Below are 27671 nucleotides of genomic sequence, written 5' to 3'. Positions count from 1 at the left end.
GTTAAAACAGTGTTTTAAAAAAATCATAAAAAGCAGATATTTTCAATTTCTTGTGGAGGAGTGACTAAACATCCGAAAGAAAGGACGTTTATTCCAAGGTCTGCTTTAATTATTTTTTTTTTTTTCGCTGGCTCGTTAGTTGTAAATGTTACTTGAATATATTTAGGATCTATAATTATAAACAAATAAAAAAATACAAAACATACATTAATCGTTTATTAAGTAATACTTAAATAATAAATTAATAAAATTAACTAAACATTTTTTTAATATCGGTTACTCGTGACTTAACCTCAGGCGTATTATCGTTGGCAATTTCAGGCAAAAGTTCCATAAATACTTTACTTAAATTGTCAAATTCCTGTTGCCTATTTTTATCTTTCAATTTGGTGCCTAAACAGAAAACGACGTTTAAAGCTTCTTTTCTTAGTCTAGTGTGTTTTCCAACGCTTAGAGCACACTGAACGGATTTTAAAACATCTTTAATGATGATGTCTAAGCTTCCCTTCTCGGCATCAGTCAAGTTATCTTCTGATAGGAGTAATAGTTTATCGACAAAAGCATACAGTGCTCCTACAATACTAACTTGAACGGATCTAGTGTTTGTAGGCAGACATTGTACAGTGTGTTCCGCTATAAGTTCTCGATACTTCTCTTGAGTAGATTTACTATTCGAGGGCCAAGCTTTACCTAACGTATCATACGCTGTTTCCTTTAATTTTATTTTATTTTCTCTATTTTTATTCGCTTCTTCGCCAGATACGTCTTCACTTTCATCTTTACTATTCTGATCAGTCAAGATTGTTTGTATGATAGTGTACACATCTTCAAATTTATCGATTTGTAGAGACGATACTATTTCCCCTAGTGATTGCAAAGCTACGATTTTGTAGGTTATTTCTTCCTTTTTGCTTTCCTTCAAAACAGCCTCTATAATGTTCGATGTGTTGATATCAGTATCAACCTTGATTGCATCTCTGAAAATTAAAAAAATCAATCATTAAATGGTTTCCTAGTACAAATTAACGAGGAACAAATCCACCAACTGAGGATTAGAACAAGAAATTATGTAAAAAATCATATATAAAGGCAGGAGACAAAAGTCTTTTCAAATAGTGTAAGTAGTTCATTTTGGTGCCACTTTGCATCATCTTTTCACTATATTTTCTTGCTCACGTGAATTAAGACTGTTTTGAAAAGTAATTATACAAATATACTCACTGGCAGCTGCTACAAATACTAGCCAAAGCTTTTAAAAGTTTGTCCTTTCCATTCCAAGTTCTTCCAGATAAACCAGCTAATAGGATCTCTATTAAAGAGTTTCTATGTGTGGCGTCCATCGAACTTCCTAATTTGTTGGCAACTGTAGCTACAGCATTGGCGGCCTAAAAACACCAAATATACTTTACAGAGATGAAGGATGAGTTTCAAATGTTTATTGTGTTATGGGATATGAAATATAAATCGACAGCTTACAACAAATCTAGCTACAACTAGTATTAGCGAACCTAACAATTCTTCTTTGCTTTCCTGATCAGGTCCTCTTAAAGTTGACGATTAACCAATCTCTTTATACCAATTCCTCTTCGTCGTTCGATTTTTTCTATCATACAACTTACGAGCGGCGTTTGATTTACTAAGAACTGCTTCGTTTGTTTGCATAAACCGTCCAAGGAGTATACAGGAGCATTTAAGAGTATACAATAAATAGAATTACCACTTAAGCAAGTCATTTATTTCGAGTTTGGTTCTACCACAATACACATGAATTTGTACAACACTTAACAAGTAAAATAGTGTTGTGAAACGTAAACTGAAAACCTCTCATTGTCTCATTGTCTACCAATGAGTTTATTGTAGCATATTTGAGGTTTCGATTGGTGTAAATCAAAACGTCAAACCTAACAAAGTAGTAGTTACATTTTTATTTTGAGAAACATTTTTATACAAGGTTTGAATATTAGAAAATGCCGATATTTACCTGTGCCTTCATGGTCCACGAAGGAGATTCAAGTGCAGTCTTAAGTATATCGCAGATATTTTTCAAATTTTGCCTGATGCCAGTCTCAGTGCCGGGACTTTGTTCTGACCATATCTCATTCCAAATTTCCAAAGTTTTTTCTGTTTCCGGTGTTTTTTCTGCATGCATGGCAAAGAACACTAATGGCAGTATCACTTCGGCGTACGATTTGAGAATTTCCTGGTTGTGTATTCCTACCGACTGAATGGTTAAAGCGCAGGCAGACCTTATAGAATCGTCTGAAAAATAGTTCATATAAAAATGTTTATTAAAAATTCCTTTATAAAAGGTATGTTTATTTAAAAGAACCCGTAAGTATTAAATCACAGAACGTTTTCGGAGTAAATAGTCCATAATCAGTGCTCCTACTAGGTATACATGTTTAACACTTTGGCTACTGGCTATAAATTTGAAGTTGTTTATTTTATTTAAAGTAACTGAAACTATCATCATCATCATCATTGGTGCTACAGCCCTATAAAAGAGCCTCGACCTTCCCAAGTCTATTACGCCAGTCAGTTCTATCCATTGCCAACTGTTGCCAGTTTGCTGCGCCTATTTGTCTACCATCCTCATCTACACCATCCCTCCATCTGAGTTTTGGTCTACCCCTATTTCTACTTCCCACAGGTTGTGACATAAGGATTCTTCTAGGAGGGTTGTTCTGCTGTGATCTTGCCAGATGTCTTGCCCATCTTAGTCTTCCTATTTTTATAAAGGATACTACGTCTTTACCACCAAATATATGTTTATATCTGTGATATATCTCGTAGTTGTATATATTCTTCTCAGGATCCTTCGTTCAAATATAAGCAGGAGATTTTCATCTGCCTTGGAAATGGTCCATGTCTCCGACCCATATGTCAACACTGGTTGTATAAGGGTTTTGTATATGGTTATTTTTGTTTTTTGGCTGAAGTTTCTGCTTCTCATATGTCTACTCCTACTCAGTCCAAAATAGCATTTGTTTGCTAGGATTATTCTTCGCTTGATTTATTCCGTCATGACGTTCTCCTTGGTGATCAGGGAGCCTAAGTATGTGAATTTGTCCGTTCTTAACGTGATTCTTCGTCTTTTCATTTTATTCGGATCTACTCTGTATGAGTACAAGAAACAAATTCGTTAAAGATTTCTGCTTAGTTGAGGAGACATGTCGTGGAATGCAAATTTTAGATTCCCCATGTCTCTATTAACATCTTTATCAACGTCTGGCTATGCCTTGCAATTTTTAGAAGGCTCCAGATTAAAGCAGAAATCTGAATTTGTTTCGAAACTATCTTACCGATTTTTCTATCAGATGTCGCTATTGCGTCCATAACGAAGCCATTTTATTGTTGCTTCCTAATAAGACAGAGAAGATTATTTTTCACGTTAAGAACGGCTATGAATAACTGTTCTGATGAGACTTATTAAGTCGAAATACGTATCAACAGATACATAGACGCTTTGTACGTGAAATCAAATCTTTTCTGTCTTTTTCATTTCAAGAACACGAATCTTGATAATGTGGATCATCTATCGAATTATTATCATCTTCACTACTCCATACTCCATTTCACTCAAATTCTCCGCTATTTCAAGTAGTTCAGCATCACATAATTTTTCATTTGCCATTTTACTAATTTTAGAAACGTAAACACACAAGAGTAATGTTGTACCAACTAATACAGTGAATCACGCCTGCAAGTCAGTAATATGCCATCTGCTGAAGAAGTCTCAAACTGCTCCGCCAGAATTTAAAAAAATCAGTCATAGTACGGCCATCTGTTGAATAAACCTCAAACTGCTTCGCCAGAATTTAGCCGTAAACTGTAGGAGCGTAGATGCGTATATAAAAGCATCAGAACTGTGTTCATCAAACGTACACACAGCTTGAAACATTTTCACTTCATGTGACCAAATTTTTTACACACAGTTTCTGGTAAACATCATCTGTGTACCAGAAATGGTACACGCAGTAGCCAAAGTGTTAAAGTCACTAAATATATGGGTGAAGACTCTTTAAATGTTATTTAATTGGTATTAGACTACATTGTTGATGATAATTATGTAAGATGTTAAAATTTTAAGTAGATTCACTTCATGGCAACGTAAGCTCTCAACCAGGGTTACTGGTCCGGAGATGTAGTCTATAAACGGACTTTAGGTATAAACTAATCAAACTATTCAAACAGTTTGATTAGTTGTTACCTTAGTTGTTACCTTAGAGACTACAGCTGTGAATTCAACAATTTACAATGCCATTAAATCAAATTTCAATTTTTTTATATAACTTCAACAACATTGGCGGTTATACACTCTTCTTAACAAATCTTCTTAACAAATAGTCTTTTTTGAGAACGATTTCCGGAGTGGAAATTGAAACGTCAAATTTTTGTAGTTAAAAATATAATTTTCATTACAATTAATTGTGGCTTAATCCCATGCAAACATAATATTTACCTTCTCTTTCAAAATACCAATTCTGTAACTTAGCAAATAGCTTCTCCAAACTGGAATCTTTGGCTGTAGATACCAAATGTCCTATAGCTGTGGCGTTGTGTTTTCTGATTGCCGAATTCCGATCTGTCAAACCATTGACCAGCACAGCTAACAGCTTGCCTAAAAGTAGAAAGGAATATTAATGGGAACGAAATTAGAATTATAATTAAAAAATCTAAAAAAAAGTATTTACACAAGATGCTAGAACGTAAAAAATTGTGATAGTTTTTTTTATTCTACTACTTATAAAGATTTAAAAAGGTTTATATCTTTTACTCCAACCCCTTTTAACCTCAACTTTTAACCTTACAAAACCACTTTTATATTTTTTCTCTCTCTTACTCCCTTAACTACCTTTTATCTTTTACCAAGTTTTCAGTATTATTATTTGGTTAAAAAATAATACATTACATACAAACCTGTATAAGGTTGGACATCCTGACCCATTTGCACCACTAGAAGTGTTATAAAATGTGCACAAGCTATTCTAGTACCTAATCCCACAGAACTTTTAACCAAATCCACTATTTTCGGTATCAATTCTTCTAAAATAGAGGCATCGGCAAATTGTAAGCTCTAAAAATAAAAACCAGAATATTTATAACATTAGTACATTATATAAAATGTTAAAACACCGAAATATTTTCTCAATCCTTTTGCGTGTTGGGATTGATAATATAAACATTTCTGGTCCGTATATAATAATTTTAATTGCATTCCTTTGATCGTGATGCCGCCGTCAAATAAATATCCACTTAGATTGCTGAGAAAGTTATGAGGGGAGGGGAATAATTTTTAAGAATGACATCACTCTCGGTGGAATCGCTGCCAAATTTAGTCGGTTTCATTGTTTACTCCGGATTTTCTTCTAATTCGTTATTGTGTTGTTAGTTGTTCGTTTTTGTTATGTGTAGATAGTAGCAGTGTGGAGTTTAAGTGGAAGTCAAGTTTGCCTAATTAGTCCTAACCAAAGTCATCGATACAAAAAAAAAAACGAATTGATCTAGCTATTTTGATTAATTATATTAACGATTTCCGAAGTGGAAATTGAAACGTCAATAAACGTACTATAACCTTTAATTGTGGCTTATTCACATTTAAATAGTAATTACTTTAACATGTCACAAGAAAATAGCTTCAGAACAATATTTTGTTAATAAAAAGAAAAAAAAATTTAAAATTTCTTTCACTTCTTAAAAACCTCGCAATATCGTTTAGGAATCATTATTCACATTAAAAATGTTAAATTTGTTCAAAAATAAAAATTCAAAATCACAAACAGCTGTATAATAATAAAAGTCAATGTTTAAAGAAAAGTACTATCTAAGGCTTACTCACCTTTGAAACCGTTTCCGTTGTAAAATGTGATTTAGCGATAGAAGCCCTAGCCTCATCCACTGCCTCTTGCGCTTCAGACTGGGCACCCAATCGAGTACTCAAATACGACAACCGGCTGGACTCCAATTCGCCGGTAGCTTGAAGAAGCGCGGGAATGAGTTTGGGCAAGAAAGGTTTAAGTTGTTTCCCAGCTGACTTAACAAGTTCGGATACGGTCTGCAAACTACAATAATTTGTCGTATGTTAATTTATGAACTTTTGATTAAAAATTTACAATTTTGTCAGTTATAAACATAAAAATAAGTGTAAACAAAAATCATAAACCGCAAGTAAAACAATTCTGTTGTAATTGATACATTAATTAAAAATTAAATCTAAAAATCCGAAAGAATCAAGTACAGAACGTTTTCGCACTAATTAGTAGAATCTTCAGTGAACTTTGTAGTACTTGTAGTACTTACTTTGTAGTACTTTGGTTTTTTAGGTTATTTGTACAAGTACTTTGTAGCAAGTATTACAAAGTTCACTGAAGATGGACTGATTAGTCCAAAAACGTTCTAAACTACGTATAACTACGTACAACGTTGCCAATATTCTAAAATACGAAAAGTATTATATTTTTACCTTACAAGACGAATCTCAGCAACACTATTAGTTATTCCGTTATTGAGCAAAACAGGTAAAATTGCTTCCACCATCTTTACACCAGCCTTTCCCTGACTAATATCACAGCCGCGTATACAAAGCTAAAATTTAGTAAAGAATATGGGTTAAAATACAATAAATAAATAATAATATACACTCAGATGCAAAAAAAAACGCAACTGAGAAAATTTTGGTCAAATTAAAAGTATTTCATTTTTTATTTTTAGCCCTATTTTAGCCCAAAAGCTTTGCGAGATCGTTATTTAACAGCGGTGCAAATAAGAAATCCGCTTCAAGAGGTTCGAGGCAATAATGTAAATGTATTTACAGTTCGTCGAAAATTACATGAATTTCGTTTGCAAAGTTGCAGACCAGCAATTGGGCCCAAATTACTTCCACGGCACAGAGTAGGTAGACTACAATTTTCCAGGGAACATTTACATTGGAATTTAGAACAATGTAGTAATGTGCTTTTTACGGATGAGTCGAGATACTGTCTTCACTCATTAGATGGGAGAGAATTAGTATGGCGTCGAACTGGAGAGAGATTTGCGGAGTGCGCTTTCAGTACCCGCGTTAGCGATAGAGGGGTTCGGTGATGGTATGGGCAGGAATATCGCGAGAGGCGCACACTGAATTAGTATTTATTGAGGGTTCGTTGACTGCACACCGGTGTATTGAGGAATTTTAGCGAATCACGTAGTACCCTTTTCTCAATATATCGGCGATGATTTTCTATTAATGCAAGATAATGCGCGACCCCACTCTGCAGTGTGTGTCATGCAATATTTAGTGGAAGTTGGTATTAATAAAATGAACTGGCCAGCGTGTTCTCCAGATCTGAATCCAATAGAGCACGTTTGGGACATGCTGGGTAGAAATATTAGAGGTCGCGAAGTCGCACCAGTCTCAATTAACGAACTCTGCTTGGTTCTAGCAGAGGAATGGCAAAACATCCAGCAAGATGATATTCGCAACCTCATAGACAGCATAAGCCGACGTGTACAGGCAGTTATAGAGGCTATGGGAGGAAATACAAAGTGTGTTAAGTATAGTAGTTTTTCTTTGTTTTTTGCGTACTTCGGTTAAGTTACATTTAAGTTGTTTTTTTTTATGTTTTGTTATTGTTATCATTGTTGATTAAAACCAAGATCATGTCGTTGCTTTTAATCATTATTTAAATACAGTGCTTTTGGGATGTCGATATGACACTCCTTCGATCAGTCACCAAAGCCCCCATCGTCGTATTACAAATTAATACAAGAGATAATGGTAATAATAGGAAAAGTCGTAAATTGTGGGTGGCAAAGTCATTTCTCTCCTAAAAATGAACCAATCCATATTTTTACATGAAAGAAAAAACATAATACTTAGAAGACATGGTTGCAACCGAAAAACCGCTAACGGTTTTACGAAAATCCGCTAACGGAATTATTCCACAGGATGTTTCAGTTAGGATAAAAAACCACCTTTCGATTAGCCCCGTATAATAAGTCACTGAAGCCAAGAAATAAAGAAAATCAGATGATTAATATAATTATTCTGATAAACAAACTGGAAATAAAGCTAAAAAAAAACCTAATAACCAGAATAAGTTATCAACAGATATATTTAAGACAAATGATCTATCTCAAAAAGAGACATAGACACTGCAATATCCAAAACATCTCAATGATCTAAAAAATAACTAAAAAATAGCTAAATTGTTTGATAAAAATGAATAAAAAAAGATGATTTAATAGCGAGGAGATTAAGAAAGATATGAAGTACAAAAAATCATTAACGGACAAATGCATTTTGAAACTCAAACTCCTAAACTTACCTTACTCAAAATTCTAGCAGTCCTATTGGCAGTTATTCTCGTTTGTTCGTGATGGTCATCCATGACTCTAAACAACTTCGACCATAATTCATCCATGTGATCTACAGCATCATGTATGGATCGATTGGATGATCCCTTCAAGAAATCCTGTAGCGCCAAACAACAAGATTGTCGCACTCTGTATTGATGAGAGTTAATATTTGCCAGCAAATCGACCAGTATTTCATGATAGTATTCATCTATCTACAAATAATATAAATACTTACTCTATTCTTGAATATTATAGATGTTTACTCTATTTTTATTCGAATTTGGTTAATTTAATTAATCAGAATACTCAGATCCCCAAACAAAATGACTGTAAGGTCTGAAGATGACTCCAAAAATAAAGTAGAAAGCAAAACACAGCCAAAATCAATGCTCTGAACCTCAAAAGTACTAATTTACTTACTATTTTTCCTGGTTCTGGCACCAAAACTCTCCAAATGTTGTGCATAGATGCTTGAATATTGGGCGTAGGATCGTACTGATATCTGTACAATTTTGGAATTATAGTCGGCAAAAAAGCTTTCAGATCTTCGCCGCATTTTTCAGCAATAGTTGAGAATCCGAAAGCAGCTCCTTTCTTGGAATTCCAGATGGCGTTGTGGTTTGCTAAATGCATGAACTGATAAATCAAATCGGGTTTGTTCAAGTCGGACGCTAACGAGCAGAGTTCTTTGTAGGTAGTTAAGTTGCCCCTAAAAATGTATTTAAGAAAATTTAATTACGGTGTACAAATATGATTTTGTTTTGATTAACTGATTAATTAATATATATATTTTGTAGGTTAAGTTAGGTTAGGTTGTATATTTAAGTGATAAAATTATGTGGAATTTAAAAATTCCTTCTCAGATGTATTCCATACTATATTAGCAATAATCTAACTAAATTTAAGCCGATATAGTCGCAGTGGTACTTACCCCGTAGGTGACTGGCCCAATTGGCCTTCTTCAAATAATTTTGTGTCTGAAGTCACAGCTGCAACCTGCCGGCTGCCCGAAGTTAACTGCTTCACCAAAGCTTGTAGCAGTTCTTCCGATTTGTAAGTGTCGTAAACTACGCACAAACCTTTTGAAGCAACATCCTGGATTATGTCTACCAAAAAAAAAAAGTAATTTAAAGCACGAAGTTGTAGGTATTTATACTAAACAAAACAATACTACCGTTTAACGTCTTCAATTAGCTATTTTGGAAACAAAGCAGAACATACTTACCATTATTTTCACTCAAAAAGCCCATAAAGACGTTCTGCAACTGCTTTAACCTCTTCGTGATCGGTTCCCTTTCTCCGCAACATTTTATCACAGCCAGCAACCAAATGGCCGATGCCTGTTTGGAATTAGGGTGAGATTGTTGGGCTAGAGTTAAAAGTTCCCCTAGTAACCATTCCAAACTGTCGTCCGCCTGAGGTTCGTTCACCATAGGTACATAATCTTTGGGTAGGGTTGTCCATGGGTTTCTAGCTTCTGGTGACCATATACCTTGACAGCACATCACCAGAGATTCTCCTATAGTGAAATGAACTTCAATATCTTTTGTCTGAAATTTAAAAAAATCATTACTATCCACTATGATACTGACCACGACATACGAATCGTTTCTGACTACCATATATCGGAACTTCCAATACAATCATTACTGAATGTAAGACCTTCCCATTAACTTTCAGTTATTTCTATTGTGCACGAATTTTATTTAGAGAGCTGTAAATTACTTTAAATACTAATCATGATGCTATTACTTAAACAATGATCCTTCTATTTTCTTTTTATATCAGAAAACTACACAGCAGTCAACTATATGAATCTTTCAAGACGTACAGACGTAACAAAAGTTGTGGTATGTCACCAATTGTTTGTAAATTTCGAAGAAATAAAATCAAAGGCTGAAGATGCATCATTTTACACAACTACAATGAATGCCCACACTGAGATTCACAAAATGGTTCATTTTTGAGTACTCAAAATACCGAGTTAAAGGTCAGCCACCATTACGCCCTAATTTGGTACCTAATGACTTCTTTTTGTTCCCACATGTCAAGAATAAATTGCGAAGTGAACATTCCCGTTCCTGAGGAAGCGGTTGGTACATGGAGAATAATTTTTTAAAAAATGAATAAATTCTCTACTTCTTCTTTGAATGTTAAAACTAATTGTATGATTAGCTGCTGATATGTATTATGATTGTCTGTAATTTAGCTTTTATAGAACATATAAGAAATAAAATGCTGGACGTAGACAGCAATATATGTAGTAAATAATTAAAAAGTAGCATTCAACTTACTTCTTTGGCGGTATTCAGCAACCCTTGCAGTACTTCTCTAGAATGAGGAAACTTTCCTCCAACGCACAACAATCCTAGGCTTCTGGCTGCCTTTTCTCTAACTTTTGGCGATAACTTTGTATTATTCATCACATCCAATAATTCGTTTATGATATCCATCTTTGTAACAGTGTCAATTGCCATCTTTTTGGCGTCGGGGCTACCATTTTCTTTTGGTTTGCCATCTTCCAGAGGCAAATCACATACCCTACCTATCAAACCGATGCTGGTGCATGCTGCGCTTACTAATAGAGCGTTCTGGTGCTTCAAAAACGGAACTAAATAAGATAAAAAAAATCAAAAATTAGACAATGGTAATAACTAGTACATTTACATAGATTTTTCCTCAACATAATGAGAAAAGTGTGTAAATATCTGCATTAAAAACACATAAATACCGATTATAGATCCCTATTCATAAATACATACCTAAAGATTCGATGCATAATTTAACAAGATCAGAATTCTGTTTTCTATTCATTGATAATTTCAGTTCAAGACATCTACCAACAGCTAGCAACGCACCATGTTGCTTTTCCAGCGTTTTTGTATTCGCTTGGGTTATTAAATCCTTCACTTCTGTAGCTAAATCGACATCGTTGGCAGAACATGTTAAAATTATGGAGTACAGTAAAGAGCTGATCTCTCGAATTTCTTCTTTGATTGCCGACAATTGGTCCTTTACCCATTGGAAATTGTTTAGTATATACTGGTGTAAATTAGGGACACAACCCACTAATTCTACCATACAGCACAAAGGTTCCGGGGCTGCAAAACAAGTAAATATATTTATGTATACCCAGTAATTTAATATTTGCTTACCTGGATTGGCCACCATAAGATTTCTAACCAGATTAACGTATTGTATAATAGAACTTTCGTCGCTAAGGTCTGCGCTTTTCTCTTGAAGAAACGAAGCAATCTTAGGAGTATATTCGCAAGGATGTTTAAGGACGTCTCTTGTTAGCGGTACGTCTAAATCTTTGATGAGACATAATCTTAAATAAACCAAAATCTGAAAATAAAAGGAAATCTATCTATATAAAAGGCTATGATGACAAGTCACACCGTTTGTACAGTAAACTAACGACGCCATCTACGAAAGAAATCTGAACTACCACCATTTGACATTTCAATCATATTTGTTGTTCTTGTTTAATTAATAATACTGTATTATATATATATATATATATATATATATATATATATATATATATATATATATATATATATATTTAGGGATTCTACAGTATTCACTGCCTTCCCTCACTCAACCGTTTCCATCTCTCTCTGTTGTTCCATTCTCCATCGTTCAGTCCTCTCTTACTCATGGCGTCGTCTACTTCGTTCCTCCAGGATTTTCGGGGTCGTCCTCTTTTCCTCCTTCCTATGGGGCTCCATTCGGTGATTTTCTTTATCCATCTGCTGTCGCTAGTTCTTCTTACATGTCCATACCACTTTAGTCTTTTTTGTTCTATATATGTTAGTATGTCTGTTTCTATTGATGTTCTTTGCTTTATTTCGTCATTACTTCTCCTATCCATTCTTGTTACTCTGCAGCATCTTCGCAGGCATTCCGTCTCTGTTGCTACTATCTTACTGCTGGTTTTCTTGTTTATGATCCAATTTTCAGCCCCATATGTCATAATACTTCGCACTAATGTTTTATAAATCTGCGTTTTTGTCTTCATATTTAGGTGTCTATCCCACCATACTGAGTTAAGTTGTCGGATTGCTGCTCTTGTTTGTCCTAATCTTTGTGTAATTTCTTCCTCTGTTGTTGCCTTTTTCGTGATTATAAACCCCAGGTATTTGAATTTATCCTTTCCTTTGATTGTTACGTTGTCATCAATCTGTAGATCTTCTATGTCTTCTTCACTTGTAGATAGGTACTCTGTTTTCGGGAGGTTAATATCTAGGCCAGCCTTGGTATATTCTTCTTGTAGTTTTTTCATCATGTAGCTGAGGTCGTCTTGGTCTTGTGCAATCACTACTTGATCGTCTGCAAAACTTAATGTATATAGGTATTCGTTCCGTACCGGTACTCCCATGCCTTCGCATTTTCTTTTCCATGTACTCAAGGCTTTCTCTAAGTATATTTTGAATAGGGTTGGAGATGTGGAACAACCCTGCAGGAGCCCTTTTGTTGTGGTGAAGTCTCCTATGATTCTTGTTCCCATTTTAATTGACACTTTATTTTCTTTATACAGAGCTTTTGTAGCTTCTATGAGTTCCGTCTGTATTTCTAATTTGTACATTGCCTCCCATAGTTCTGACCTTGGTACAGAGTCATACGCCTTTCTCAGGTCCACAAATGCCAAGTGTATATATCTATTTTTTGCTTTTTTCTTTTCCAACAGTTGTTCCAGTGTGTATATGTGGTCTATGCATGATCTTCCTGCCGTGAAGCCTGCCTGATCCTCTCCGATTTTGCCTTTTATCGCTTGCTCTATCTTTTCTCGTAGTATCTTCCCATATAATCTTCCTATTGATGATATTACGCTTATTCCTCTGTAGTTTTCGCATCGTTTTCTATCTCCTTTCTTAAATATAGATGTCATATATGCCGCCGTCCATTCCTTTGGGAGCTGTTCTCCATTTATGGCTTTCTGAAATATCCATTGTATCATCCGGTGTAATTTGTAAAAAAAAAAAATAATTTAAAGTTTTATGTTAGTTTAGATTTAAAATTCTAGCGTCAACTAGGAAAGAAATCTGAACAGATAAACTGAGAGATAAAATAAATTAACATAATCTGACATATAAAGTCATTTTACGGAAAGATGGACAGAACATTTTACGGAAAAGTTTGAAGGAGATCAGAGAGAGACGACCCCTGACATACCATTAGACCAAGCAGACAACAGAGAAAAGACTCCACCAACAATAGCCGAGATTAGAGCAGCAGTAGAAAAATTAAAGAACAATAAAGCACCGGGATCGGACCAAATAGCATCGGAGTTACTAAAGGAAGGAGGAGACGCACTACAAAAAACAATACATGAATTGATAACAAAGATATGGTCATAAACAGCTACCAACGGAGTGGAATAGCGGTATTATTGTACCATTATATAAGAAAGGAAATCAGTTAGAATGTGGAAACTACCGTGGAATCACGCTGCTGAATGCAGCATACAAAATAATGTCCAATGTCATTTATGAAAGACTTAGACCACACGCTGAAAAAATAGTTGGCAAATACCAAAGTGGCTTCTGTAGACAGAAGTCAACAATAGACCAGATATTTGTTCTGCGACAGATCCTCGAAAAAACAAGTGAATATAACATCGACACACATCATCTCTTCATAGACTTTGAAAGCGCATATGACAATATAAACCGAGAATTCTTAATAAAAGCAATGAAAGAATTTAATATACCAACACAACTAATAGAACTGATAAAAGAATCTCTAAAAGTAAAAAGTAGAATCCGGATACAAAATGAATTAACGGAAACAATAGATGTGAAAAAGGGACTACGCCAGGGAGACGCTCTATCATGCATCTTGTTCAACATCGTACTCGAGAAAATAGTGAGGGACACAACAGTCAATACACGAGGAACAATCATTAATAAAAGCGTGCAAATACTAGCATTTGCAGATGATGTTGACATAATCGCAAGATCAAGAAGAGAAATGATAGAGGCATACAACCAAATAGAACGAGCTGCACAAAATAGTGGTCTTAAAATCAATCAGACCAAAACAAAATATATGCAGGTAAGTAAAAACGCAGAAATAAGGCAGCCACAAAATATAACAATAGGAGAATACAACATAGAGGGGGTAAAAAACTTTATATACTTGGGATCCCTAGTCACGTCTGATAATAACGTTACGGAGGAAGTGAAGAGGCGAATATTTATTGCAAATAAATGTTACCATGGCTTAATTAGACACCTAAGATCAGATAACGTCGTAAGAAAGACAAAATGCCAAATATATAAAACCCTAATAAGACCGGTACTCACATATGGCTCAGAAACCTGGACACTCACTAAAAGAGAGGAAACGTTGTTAGCCACCTTCGAAAGAAAAATCTTGCGACACATATATAAGGGCACAAAAGAAAACGGAATATGGCGAAGACGATACAACTCTGAACTATACAAAATATACCAGGATCCGGATATTATAACATTCATTAAAATAGGACGGCTGCGTTGGATAGGACATGTAGAAAGAATGGAAGAAGGCGAAATACCAAACAAAATATTCAAACAGATGCCAGTAGGAAAAAGAACAAGAGGAAGACCGAAACTGAGATACTTAGAACAAATAGAAAATGATATAACAACCTTAAAAATAAAAAACTGGAGAAAAAAAGGCACGAAACAGATCAGAATGGAGAAGAATCCTGGAACAGGCCAAGACCCAAAAAGTTTTGTCGAGCCAGTGATGATGATGATGACATATAAAGTATAAAATATTTTATGCGATAAAAACGCAAAAATCTACAGGATATGTGCCAGTACCTATAACCCGAATACCGAGAGTTTTATGAAAAATTAGAATAAGATGAAACAGTATTTTTAAGTTTAAATTTTTTTTTTTTTTTATTTATTTAAAATTAACGTGTCTCGACAGCTTATGGTCATTGACACAGGTACAGTTTACAACATAATACATATTTTATATAGGTATAAGAATTTGATATGAACATTTCTTTTAAAGGTTAAAACAATAAAGCTTATCACTATGCACTGTTTATATTAGCTGAATTAAACTTGTTTCTTTTAAAAATCTAAGAAAACTGTCAAAACGGTTTGGAACACTGAGAATGTCTTTTAGATTTCCTTTCAGGCTGTGCTTGTTTCTGGAAGAATCATACTGGCAGCAGTCCACTATCACATGTTTGATGGAAAGGACGCTATTACAGTAGTGGCATACTGGAGGATTTTCTGATGCCATAAGGTATCCATGTGTGAGACGTGTATGCCCTATTCGTAGTCGGTGAATAACTGATCTTTCTTTCCTGTTCATAGAGGAGATATTGACGCGAGATAAGTTGGGTTGAACGCTTAGTTTTTGTTTTACTCCACAGGTCCGCCCATGAGCTGAGGATTTTTTGTTTTATCAATATTTTAAAATCCGTATGGATTTGGACCTCTTTGAAGGCTATGTCAGAAGAACATGCTGCTTTAGCGGCTTGGTCTGCTTTTCGTTTCGCAATATACCAACATGAGATGGAGTCCAGATCATTATGACTTTTATGTTAGCAGAATATAGTTGGTTACAGATGGTGTGGATTTCCTGGACTGGTGGGTTTTTCGAGAAAATGCATCTTATGGAATGAATCGAGGAAAGAGAATCAGTGCAAATGGCGATTTTTATGCTTTCATTTGAAGTAGGATTTGTTTTACTCCACAGGTCCGCCCATGAGCTGAGGATTTTTTGTTTTATCAATATTTTAAGATCCGTATGGATTTGGAGTCCAGATCATTATGACTTTTATGTTAGCAGAATATAGTTGGTTACAGATGGTGTGGATTTCCTGGACTAGTGGGTTTTTCGAGAAAATGCATCTTATGGAATGAATCGAGGAAAGAGAATCAGTGCAAATGGCGATTTTTATGCTTTCATTTGAAGTAGGATGGATTGAAGTCTTTAATGCTTGGAGTATTCCATATAATTCTGCGGTATAGATACTACAACTTTTAGGCAATCGCACAGAGCTTATTGTCGTCGTCAGTGTGCACACAGCGGAGCCACAACAGTCTTCATTCTTGGACGCATCGGTGTATAAAATTTCATCAAATTGTGTTAAGTTAAGGATGTTTTGGAAGGATTTTCTAAGGATTGAGTTTGGGGTTTCTGTTTTGTCGAATCTGCATAAATCAGTATTAAATATTGGAAGATTGTGCATCCATGGAGCTGTCTTGGGGGTATAAATAGAAGTAGTATTGAAAAGGTTGATGGAATCTAATAAAGGAGATAATATTTGTGGTAATGTGAGGGACTGATTGGATTAAATTTAAGCTGCATTAAACTGTGTACTTAGCATATAAAACATATTAATAAATATTTTGAATTGATTATAGTTTATTATTAATATTAGATACTTTTTTTCAAAATCTAAATAAACCAAAACATCGCATAGTAATCAGGTGCAACACTGTTATATTATATCCAGTACATTGTTGCTGGGATATTTTTTTGAAATATTTTTTTTCTGCTTACTCTGTGTAAACCTGCATAATTTATTTACACGTCTATAACTTTATCTTGTTGTTAAGTGAAATTGATTTGTTTTTAGTGCTTATTTTCATAAATAACTTTTCATCTCTTGCATAATCTCAATTCTGTCGCTTACACCATTGTTGCGGCCCACCATTCATTTATCTTACAGATAAGTAACCGCAACATAATTGGACATGAAAAGGCGGGTACATTTTATTTAATAAATAAGTGTCTATCGTTCAGATACCTATCTGTCAGATAAAACAATACTTATCTGGAGGTTAAAAGATCGGCCCTTTCATGCAAGAAATTTATTATTTTAAAAATTTAATTTTTAATTCTTTTGAAAATTTTGTTGATCCTAAAAAATTGGCTGCGAATTTGGTGATCGGTAAAAAACATAATACAAAACTCGAGCTTTCCCAACAAATAAATTTGCCAAAAGTGACTTATTTGTTATGAAAGTTGTACAACAGATATTAAAATATTATTCTGTTGTCGTCCTATAATAATATAGGAGGAAGACAGAAAAAATTAAGTGGAGTGATTGAAGATGCAATTGATTGGATACCCCGTCGCATGGCGACAGGCAAAATCACTAGTTATGTATAATTTGTAGATGATGTGTTTCTGACTTTTTATTAGCCCATGGAAAAAGAAAAGAACAAATTTAATTCTATGTATACCAAAATAACAAAACTGTAATTTTACAAGTAGCAGTGCCATCTACAGCATAATACGCGAACAAATTTCAACGTGAGCAGAGATAAGAGGAATAAGAGAACATACAATTATATTTATAAAAGATGCATCGAAAAAAGCTCTATAAAACACCACTCAAAACAAATAAGGCGTACTGGTAAAGCCAATATATCAAAAAGAAGATAAAAAGAGGGAACCGTATCAAAAAGTATTGCCAAACGGAAACGGAAATTATCTGAAGAGCCATTTTAAAAATATATATAAAGAGATAGAAGCCAAAAAAGAACACTTGTATAAAATATTAGAATGGATTCCTTCGGAGAAAAGAAAGAAAAGCAATAGCAGCATTGAATTTAGAAGAAGCAACAAAGCATTACAAAAAAACTTAAAAAAATATGGTAAATGGAGAAAAAGGCTACAAATAAACAATTGTATTTAGTTAAAAACTATTCTATGCTTCAAGAACATTCTTACCTCCGTATATGTTGTTACACTAAATGGCAGCAAGTGGCTTCCCACAGAAAAACATTGCTTTTTTGCTTTCATGGTACTTTCTGCTTCGCCATGGATGTATTTAGTTATTTCTTCGAAAGATGGCATTATTACTTTGTTCTTTATTTTTTCTCTTGACAGATCGACATCGTTCTTTCTGTTCGTTCCGTACAATGCTTTAAATGCTTCTGTAGAGACTTCATCTTTGCTGAAAATTGTAATATTAGGTAAAGTACATTCATTTAGCAAATTCCCATCAGTAAATATGAGCACGTGTTGATATTCGCCGTCTCATTCGTCAAGAGGCTAATAAATATAATTTATTACCTTAAGCCGGACAGATTCTCATGTTACAGATCCAAACTTGCCAGCATTTTAAATTCAAATTGTATCGTGTTGATTTTTAAGTTAATATATTGTGTTATATTTATGTTATTAGTTATTGTTGTTATTTACTGGTCGTGTTATTTTTTAGAGTTTAGTTTAATTGTGATATAATGATTAAATTTCAAGAAATTCTTACACTAACAGTTTCAAAAGTGAATATTTTTAAAAATCATATGATACACACCAGTACGATCCTGTTTGGCTTTCACGTGCTTATATTGACAATTGGGAATTTGTAAAATGAATAGGGTTTAGTAGCGTTTTATCAAATTATTTATTGGGTAAAAATGACAATTATCGCTTTTAAAATGCCAGTATCAGACTTTAAAAAAGTATTGAGAGTATTTTTGAGATGCGTTTCTGGGGCGATTTTATTGGAAGTAGTCTTTTAATTAAATGAAGTCACCTTGAGAGTCTCTATCAGACAAATAATGGTTGTTAAACAAATTTTTGTTTAACAAAAACTTACTTATCTCCAGTAGCTGTCAACAACAAATATTTTGATGGTACGTGATCCGGAGGAAAAATTGTCGCCAAAGTTCTAGCAGCTGCGAATCGTACCATCGGTTCGTCGGATACTATTTTTGATTTTATTAGTAAAAACAAACGGTTTAATCTAAAAACAAATAAAATTAAAAGTACACATATCCTTTAACAAGCAATTTTGTGTAAATTTAAAAAATTTTAATGGTAAAAAGAATCTAAATGAAAATAGTAAATGTATTTTGTATTATTATAAAGAAATCTATAAAGTATTTTTTGAAGAGCGAAAATCAGCTTTAGCAGATCAATAACAGATGCAATTATCTCTCGTATAATCTATGTCTCATATAATCTATATCTCGTATCTCTCCAATATATTCCGTCTCTCGTATATTCTTTTCCCCCCCTCTCTCTCTCTCTCTCTCATATGATCTCTCTCTCTCTCTCTCATATGATCTCCTTCTCTCTCTCATATGATCTCTCTCTCTCTCTCATATGATCTCCTTCTCTCTCTCATATGATCTCTCTCTCTCTCTCTCATATGATCTCTCTCTCATATGATCTCTCTCTCTCATATGATCTCTCTCTCTCTCTCTCTCATACGATCTCTCTCTCTCATTTGATCCCTCTCTCATATGATCCCTCTCTCGTATGATCCCTCTCTCGTATAATCTTTCTCGAATAATCTCTCTCACATATAATTTCTCCTTCGTATAATCTCTCTCGCATAATATCTCTCTATAATATCTCTTTCCCTATAATCACTCTCTCGCTCTCGTATAAAGAATGTTGATACTATCAATGTTTTAGTAAATATTAACAGTACTTAGTTGAGTCCTTGGTTTGAATTAGGTGAATATTTTATCACACCATTTGAACTAAGAAAAAAAAAATAAACATAAATTGCAAACTAATGTTTACCTGTCATCTTTGTTGCACTCCTCTGGAAAGATATCGTACTTATAAGCCAATATCAAATTCAAAAGCCCTTCCCTTATCTGCAGCTTTAATTCTTGATTGGCATTTTCCATGTTGGAGAAGAAAGTTTCCAGTAGTTCGTCACTGTGGTAGACGGTTTTTGGTAGCCTGTGCGCAAGCATTCCTATAGTAACGTAAGTTTGTCCATGAAGAACTTCCTCGCCTTCGGATATCAATCTTCCCAACACTTTTAGAAGCGTAATGTCTACTTGCTTTAGAGATTCTTCGGAAGCACTAAAAAACGTTGAAGATTAAATAAGACTGTGTTTGTTTGTGACCCTTTGAAAACATTCCTAGGGTCGAAAGTACCAATATATAACATATACCAACAATACATACAAGATCAAAAAATGGGACAAACAAAATATCTTTCATATTGGGAATATCGCCACGATAAGACAAAGAGCTGCATATACAATAAGAGGCTTATTATTAAATCCAGTTTTCTTTTAATTAATAAATTCCCTAATAAAAATGGTATTACATATTAATGGAAGAGTTTATTGTCAAAAGTCACTGTCAAGAAAGAGCTCAAAATTCTCTCTTCTCAAAATTTAGAAAAACTCTGACAAAAGATTATCAAAATTTTGAATCGATAACGTTAGTAACGCTGTAAACCATAAGACGTCATTTTCTGATCATTTTTAAACCATAAAGAATAATTTTCGTCTTGTGGTGAAAAATACCAGCATTACTTCATTTGATATTAATCAACAAGGTCATAAAGTGATATTGCTGAAATTGTGACTACTGAATGATAAGACATCTTATAAGATTTAACATGCAAACAGGTGATTGAATACCTCTAGACCTAATCATATCTGACAAACCATAAATCATATTGTCCCTGTTTTAACTGGAATGGCCATCAAAAATTAATCCCGAAAGAAATTTTTGGCAAATTAAAGCCATTTAATATTTCATTATTTGTTGAAATCTTAGTATAAAAAATACAAGTATCTAGTGTGCCCAATTAACAGTAAATGTCGAATGTGTAACACGGTGTCGAAGTGAACTTGGCGAATAACGTGAAGGAATAACTAGGAGTAGGGTTCCAACCTGATAGAAAAAAGTTAAAAGTTTTAGAAAATCTGACAATTCACTTATAAAAGCTGTGTCGAAATTTTTGACTCCATTACTCCAAGAATACTCCATTTTTAACATATATTGTAAGTATTAACAAACTATTAATACAAATGTCTGTCACTTCATAGTTAACTCCAAGACAGCTTCAATGTCACGGTTACTGTTTTGAAATTTTAAAAGTGGATTTAGTTTTAACTAAACAAATTACAATAGACCAAATAATCACAGACATATGCATTAAATAAATACCTGAAATCAAATATGAAGAGAGCATGATTACAGTTATTAGAAAAAGTTGAGCAAAAAACAAAGATTTTTCCAAATTGTTTGCTTTTTGTGTTGGTTAAATTATGTGTACATTTGCGCTTACATATATTATATACATACAGTTATTATCAAATATATATAAAGCACTTCAAAAATATGTAATACTTACTAACGAATGATATTTCCTGCAAAATTAAGAGCCAACGTTTTCAATCTAGTATTGGTGTTGGCTCCAAAGAAGGAATCCAAAATAATATGGACACATCTAGGAAAAATGAAGCCGTTATCGGTAACTCTACACAACGCTGTTAATAACTTAAGGCGAATTCTTGTATTAGCTGAGGTTTTCTTCAACTCGGGCTTCACACTCTTTAAGATAGTTCCGGAGAACAAATCATATAAAGGTAGAGATGTCTGCGGTAGAGACCAATCGACTGACCTAAAATAAAAACAATATAGTGTTTCATGTGTCCAAAAAATAAACGGCTTTACTTTTCTAACATTGATGGAACTGATTTGTGTTTTTTGTGATCTTATTACGAAAATATGATCGGAGATCTGTTATATGTAAAGAAATGATCGAAAAAGTGAGTGCTTAATTGAAACAAAAGAAGTAAAACACTCAACATTTTAAAATTCTTTAAAAAATAAGAGCCTTACTCATGTAAGGACCTGCAAAACTCAGTTGGTTAACAACTGAAGAATGCTGGGTCTAAGGAGTGTCCAAAACAAAAATATCAGCAATCATTTTATATACCAAATGACTACAATGTTTGGTAGTTTGGTAAGGGCATCATCAGTCCATATTTCAAGATGACCAATGCAGTTGAGTTCTTACTGCGAATAGTAAAAGTTATTATGAAATACAGAGGCATTTTAGCTTCAAGAGTTGCAAGAATTTTAATGATACATTTCAAGAAGAATGTGATTCCAGCATTACTAGGCCACTTGTCATACTTCTGACTTATCAATTGATGCAGCAAACGATTTTTTTCTGAACAAAGTGATTTATGATAAGACACCATTAACTAGCCTCCCAAGAGTCCAGATCTTACTCCTATTGACTATTTACTGTGGGATACCTATAAAGTAAGATATACCAGAATAAATTCACGAACCTGATGCAAATGAAACAGAATATTAGATCAGAAATGGTGGCAATATCACGAGCAATGTGTAAAAGTGTTGTTACTAAATATATTTTTAATAAATGATTGTGTAGTACATTGTCTGTAAATACAACATAACCCAGTAGTTGGAATACCAGCTTAAAAGAAAAAGAAAAATATCTGGCAAACAAGAAACTAGATACACAATCTAGACACTAATAATTAGGTCATTTAGCTGGTAGAGTATCAGGACTAAATAAAAAAAGGATCCCAAAAATCAGTGTAGGGGCTTTGTGCAAAAACAGTGTTAACAAGGTTTTGACAATGGAACAAAAAGTTAACTTTGGTTGGCTTTTCTATTCCATCCTGTGTTAGACCATTAAATTAAATTAAATTGAAAACCATAGAAAAAAAACTACCATATTGTGAGAAATATTGTATTTAGTTCTCAAATGGGAGCAAATAAAATAAATAACTTACCCAATTACTCGCTTTAGCTCTGTATCAGCTAAATTGGCAACACTAAATCTAGTATCTGAAGCTGCAACCACCAAATGAGCTAAAATTTCTTCATTGTTAAAAATTCCCTGTCCCAAAAACTTGACAATACCCAACTTAATCTAAAAGCATATAAAATATTTATTAAAAAGCTGCATACTAAGACTATGTTTCCTTTAAGAACTATAAGAAAAAATTTAAATCAAGATGCCTGCCTGCTTTGAGTGTGATTAGTTGAAACAGAGCCAGATTTAAACAAGAAAAACATGATTAAATTCTTCTGTCATTTGTATTTGAGGTTATACCAAAAATTTTGTTTATATTCAGTTTGTATTTTCACTTTAATTATTGATGTGACTCAAGAATAAACTATTAAAAGAGCAATTTTCTTTGTTGTTTTTAAATAAGGCATATTATAATACAAATTAATTTCTTATAATCAATAAAAATACTTTGATAACATAGTATTATAGAATTCAATGGACATACCTCTTCTAGAGCCTCTGGTTTCATAGTAGTACTAGTAACTCTTTTATATGATGTTTCACTCATGCAAGGAGGTACTGGAAGTGTAACATTGTTTGACTGATTTTCATTATCCACTGCTTGAGGTGACAAAGCACTACAAATATATAAATTACATAAAATTGGACACTTATTTATAAAAATAATTAGATATAAATGAATAATCAATAATGGTGGAATACACCTGTTGGTTCCTCTACTTGTTACCATTGTTTACAACATGTATTTATTTAATGTTCTGTGTTTCTAATTACAAATCATAATACACACCAATATCTTTACATTAATCCTTTCAGGGTAATTCTTTTATTGTAAGTCATGACATGTTCCAACCCTATGTATCTTTGAGAAAAAAGATTTTTTTGCCATAAATGAAAATGGGCTATAGTGTGGAAGATATAACTTTGAATTATACCAGCTATATACAGATCCAGATATTATGAAATTGCTAGGATGTCAGATAATGAGTTCTCAAAGAGATTGACATTCTAAAACTCAGAGGGCAGAAGTAAAGGATGACTGTGTATTGTTGTAGAAGATCTTAAGATCCTAAGGTTCAAAAGATGAAGGGAAGTTGCTAGAAATCAGCAGGAGTGGCGACTTCTCTGCGAATAGACCAAGATGCACAAAGAATGCAAATTATTATAATGATGACATGTTTAAATATCTAGAAAGATCCTATTAACTTAAAACCAACTAGACTACCTACCTTTAAATCTGGCTGTAATAAACAATCCCTTTACCTTCAAGAAGTCTAAACATAAAGTCATCCGCCTACAATAAACATGGGAATTTGAAACAGTTGAAAGAGCATTCAGAAACTAATCAAATAAGATAGATCCTAGGGTTCTAGGTTACCTAAGGAACTCCGAAAGTTATTTGAAATTGCTTAAATGATCTAACTCTAGTTTGCTTATTTTTACCTGCTAAATAAGGATTTGAAAACAATACATTAATTGAAAAGCCAAAACTTTAATTTTTCAAATAATAAATTGTGGTTAACCTTATCAAATTCTTTTGTATATCCTGTGGAAATTACAGTAATTTGCCTTAGCAGCAAATTGAGTGAAAACACATTTGTAAGTGTTGACCTATCAGGTACCACATCAAATAGAAAAAGAAATGTTAAAATGTTCTACTAAATTGATAAATAAATAGACTGAAATATTTTTGCCAAAGAATTTAAGATACTGATGGGCCCATAATTCTTTCTATCATTAACATTACCAGAATTGAAAATAGTAGCAGAGATAGTATCTTTTTAACTTTGTAGAAAATGCGTTGGTCTTTAAAGCCATTAAAGATGTTGCAGATATAGTAAAAGATGGTCAAGAGTACCCTTATAGATACTAGCATGAAAATAGCAAAAGTAACTATTTAAATACTACACTATAAATCTAGTACTTCAGATAATTTATTGTATAACACAATCTTTTTTTTTTTTTATCTATAATTATGTATTAGTAATGTTTCATCTGTTATAAATTTTGCTCATTAATTTTTAGATGACATACTTTATTATTTTACTTGCTGTATGTAGAATATATTCCAGCAAGAAATGCTAAATTAGCACAATGTTCGTCTTATATATTTTGAAATAAATTTCACCTGAAAGTCATATCTTTCTAACTGTAACTGTATAAGTATATGACAAGGGTACATATGATAACTGAATTTAAACCTTACCTGTATGGCAACAGAATCATATCCAACAAAATCTCTAGTAGTTGTATCCTAATATGAGGCCTTTCATTTAAGCCAAAGAAATTTAGTTTCTTCTCAGGCTCAGTAGGTATTTTAACTTTACCCAAAAGAGGAACAATTAGCAAAAGCAATCCATCAATATGTGACTGAGGTTTGTTATCCAGAGCATTTATCACAATTGGGACCAACTCGATTTGTTTGTCTAATGTTAAACGCGGAAATCCAGTTTTTAGGTAAATTATAGTGAAATTCTACAAAAATATTAATCAATGTTATAAAAATATATCCATATCTATTACAAAAATGTCAACATTAAAGAAATTCTTTTCTAGCGCTAAGCAAAACATATTTTTAATAGCCTTAATAAAATACTTACAGTAACAAATGATGTTGCTGAAGGATCTTGATATTGAGTTAGTAAAGCCTCTATTGGTAACTGGACTTGGGGCCTAGATTTAAGTCTCCTATTAACATGTATCAACAATTCCATTACCTATAACATATATACCAAAGAATTAATTAAGCACTAGATAATCAAAATGTAATAAAAAATAAGAGGCTCTTAGGTAAAATAATACAGTTTCCTCCTTGTTATATAAAACTTAATTAATTAAGTACCTACTTATATTTGTATGTATGTAGGTAAAACCGTTGAAATTTACCTTTTTTCGTACTCCCTCTTGCTGAGATGACAATTTAAGTAATACAGGGGGTAAAAATTTACACAGAATATTCTGTAGTTGTTCATCTGTTTCGGCTGAACCTAATCGGAGAAATACTCTCTCCAAAAGCACTAAAACACATAATTTAATAAATACATCAAAGAAAATTATTATGAAATAATTTGAATATAAAGATATGATTTGGATATTATAAAATGGTAAACAGTGGAAGATGATAATCCATTTTCTATAGGAATAATAATTAATACTTACTTAACTCATCAGCGGCTGCTGCCATGTTATTAAATTAAAATTTTAATATAAAAGTTGCTACACAAAAATCGGAATTTAATCCAGAATAAATTAAAATATAAATTTCCAATATCCAATTATATTGAAAATATTAGAAATTTATAAGAAAATCCGCAAATGTCAGAGTTTTTGACATTTATTGATTGTCATCTATATACACAGGCAGCACAGGCTAAACAAATCTTCTTTCTTGACTTGAAATATGTATTAAAAAAAAAGAAGGAATATTAAGGTTATTTTTTATCCCAGCTGTTTCCTGTTTCTGGTTTCTGTAGTGTTGTTGTTCTGTTTGACAACAAAAATTTTTTAATTAGTTTTGATACAAAGTATGTATGAATTTAATTCCATATTTTTAAACAGTACTAATATAATAAATTTTTAGATTATCTGAAGATGACTATGAGACCTGATGATCATCGGCGAAAGTGGGACAAAGATGAGTATGAAAAACTAGCAGAAGAAAGAATAAAGGAAGAGAAATATCAAAAAGAGGAAGCAGAAAACAAGAAAAAAGGACCTCCCGTAAAAAGAGAACTCCTAAAAATCCGTGACTACAAAGTAGATCTTGACTCCAAATTAGGAAAGAGCATTGTAATAAACAAAAATACACCTACATCACATACTGGTGGCTACTACTGTAATGTCTGTGATTGTGTGGTTAAAGATTCTATCAACTTTCTGGACCATATCAATGGTAAGAAACATCAAAGAAATCTGGGAATGTCCATGAAAGTGGAAAGGAGCAGTTTAGATTCAGTTAGAAAAAGATTTGAAGCAAATAAGAAAAAAATGGAAGAAAAAAAGAAAGAATATGATATGACATCTAGATTACAGGAATTGGCAGAAGAGGAAGAAAAGTTGAAAGAATACAGAAAGGAGAAAAGGAGAGAGAAGAGAAAAATTGAAGAGGAGGCTGAAGAAGAACCACAAAGTGAATTAGCTAGCATAATGGGATTTTCTGGATTTGGTTCATCCAAAAAGAAATAACAGACTAGTTAATTGTTTAATTTTTTAGGGTAATTTTTCTTCTCCTGAGATATAAAATATTGTTTTACTTCTTGAATCTTTATTTATAAATAAATGTACAAAAACAAGATTTACGTTTAGAAACTATATGTTAAAGTTGACAATGTACGAAACTTCATTTAGATTAATGGTATGTTTCAACTCTTACATTGTGTAAAAAAATATGGTAATTTCAGTAGTTATTATTGAAATTGTAAAAATGTATGTAAAAGTTTTATTTGCAAAATTATTCCAATACACTTATTCAAAATCAGATACATATAATACATAAAATACAATATTTTAATCCACTTGCCTACAAAACTTATTTAAAACACATCTATCCAGAAACCTAAGAAAGAATCAAGCTACCTTACTATGAGATCACAGCCAATTCATAATCTGAAAAATAATGTGTTTTTTGGGCCTTTTATATATTTTTTTAAGTATAAATTGTGTGAAATATATTTTATTTTAGCCTTTCTTTCACACTATTACCTTCCAAGAGCATGTGTGCAGTGATTGTGCCATTCTATTGATGAAAAATAAATTTCACTAATTTTCAACATCTGATAATAAAAAATTATATCTTATGGCCAACATA

General features: G+C 33.0%; 2 protein-coding genes across 2 annotated transcripts; one reads left to right on the top strand and one right to left on the bottom strand.

The window, feature by feature from the left end:
* Positions 1-202: 202 nt before the first annotated feature.
* On the bottom strand, positions 203-26197 carry LOC140440226 (proteasome adapter and scaffold protein ECM29). The gene is made up of 24 exons (XM_072530579.1): positions 26024-26197; positions 25751-25881; positions 25465-25581; positions 25071-25339; positions 23349-23481; positions 22842-22981; positions 21422-21691; positions 19843-20133; positions 18908-19054; positions 18034-18259; positions 11493-11685; positions 11100-11438; positions 10632-10948; positions 9563-9887; positions 9269-9443; positions 8758-9046; positions 8307-8549; positions 6464-6585; positions 5840-6062; positions 4921-5077; positions 4463-4621; positions 1982-2259; positions 1222-1385; positions 203-977 (listed from the first exon to the last, which is right to left on the bottom strand). Exons 1-24 carry the CDS (start codon positions 26046-26048, stop codon positions 251-253), a joined length of 5460 nt encoding a protein of 1819 aa, XP_072386680.1. The 5' UTR covers positions 26049-26197; the 3' UTR covers positions 203-250.
* Positions 26198-26249: 52 nt separating this feature from the next.
* LOC140440227 (zinc finger matrin-type protein 2) lies at positions 26250-27378 on the top strand. Its single transcript, XM_072530580.1, has 2 exons — positions 26250-26388; positions 26445-27378. The coding sequence occupies exon 2, from the start codon at positions 26456-26458 to the stop codon at positions 27047-27049; it is 594 nt and encodes a 197-aa protein (XP_072386681.1). The 5' UTR covers positions 26250-26388; positions 26445-26455; the 3' UTR covers positions 27050-27378.
* Positions 27379-27671: the final 293 nt, after the last annotated feature.

Source organism: Diabrotica undecimpunctata, chromosome 4, assembly GCF_040954645.1.
Source record: "Diabrotica undecimpunctata isolate CICGRU chromosome 4, icDiaUnde3, whole genome shotgun sequence".
Classification (NCBI taxonomy): Eukaryota; Metazoa; Arthropoda; class Insecta; order Coleoptera; family Chrysomelidae; genus Diabrotica; species Diabrotica undecimpunctata.
Note: the sequence above shows the minus strand (reverse complement) of the source record. Positions and strands in the feature narration are given on the sequence as shown.

Bases quoted from the DNA above. Each gene is read 5' to 3' on its own strand.
- LOC140440226 (XM_072530579.1), bottom strand. From the start codon at position 26,048: ATGGCAGCAGCCGCTGATGAGTTAA. The intron at 10,949-11,099 runs GTATGTATTTAT...TATCTTATTTAG, and splicing joins ATTATGCATCGAATCTTTAG to TTCCGTTTTTGAAGCACCAG. The intron at 8,550-8,757 runs GTAAGTAAATTA...TATTATTTGTAG, and splicing joins TGCCAGAACCAGGAAAAATA to ATAGATGAATACTATCATGA.
- LOC140440227 (XM_072530580.1), top strand. From the start codon at position 26,456: ATGACTATGAGACCTGATGATCATCGGCGAAAGTGGGACAAAGATGAG.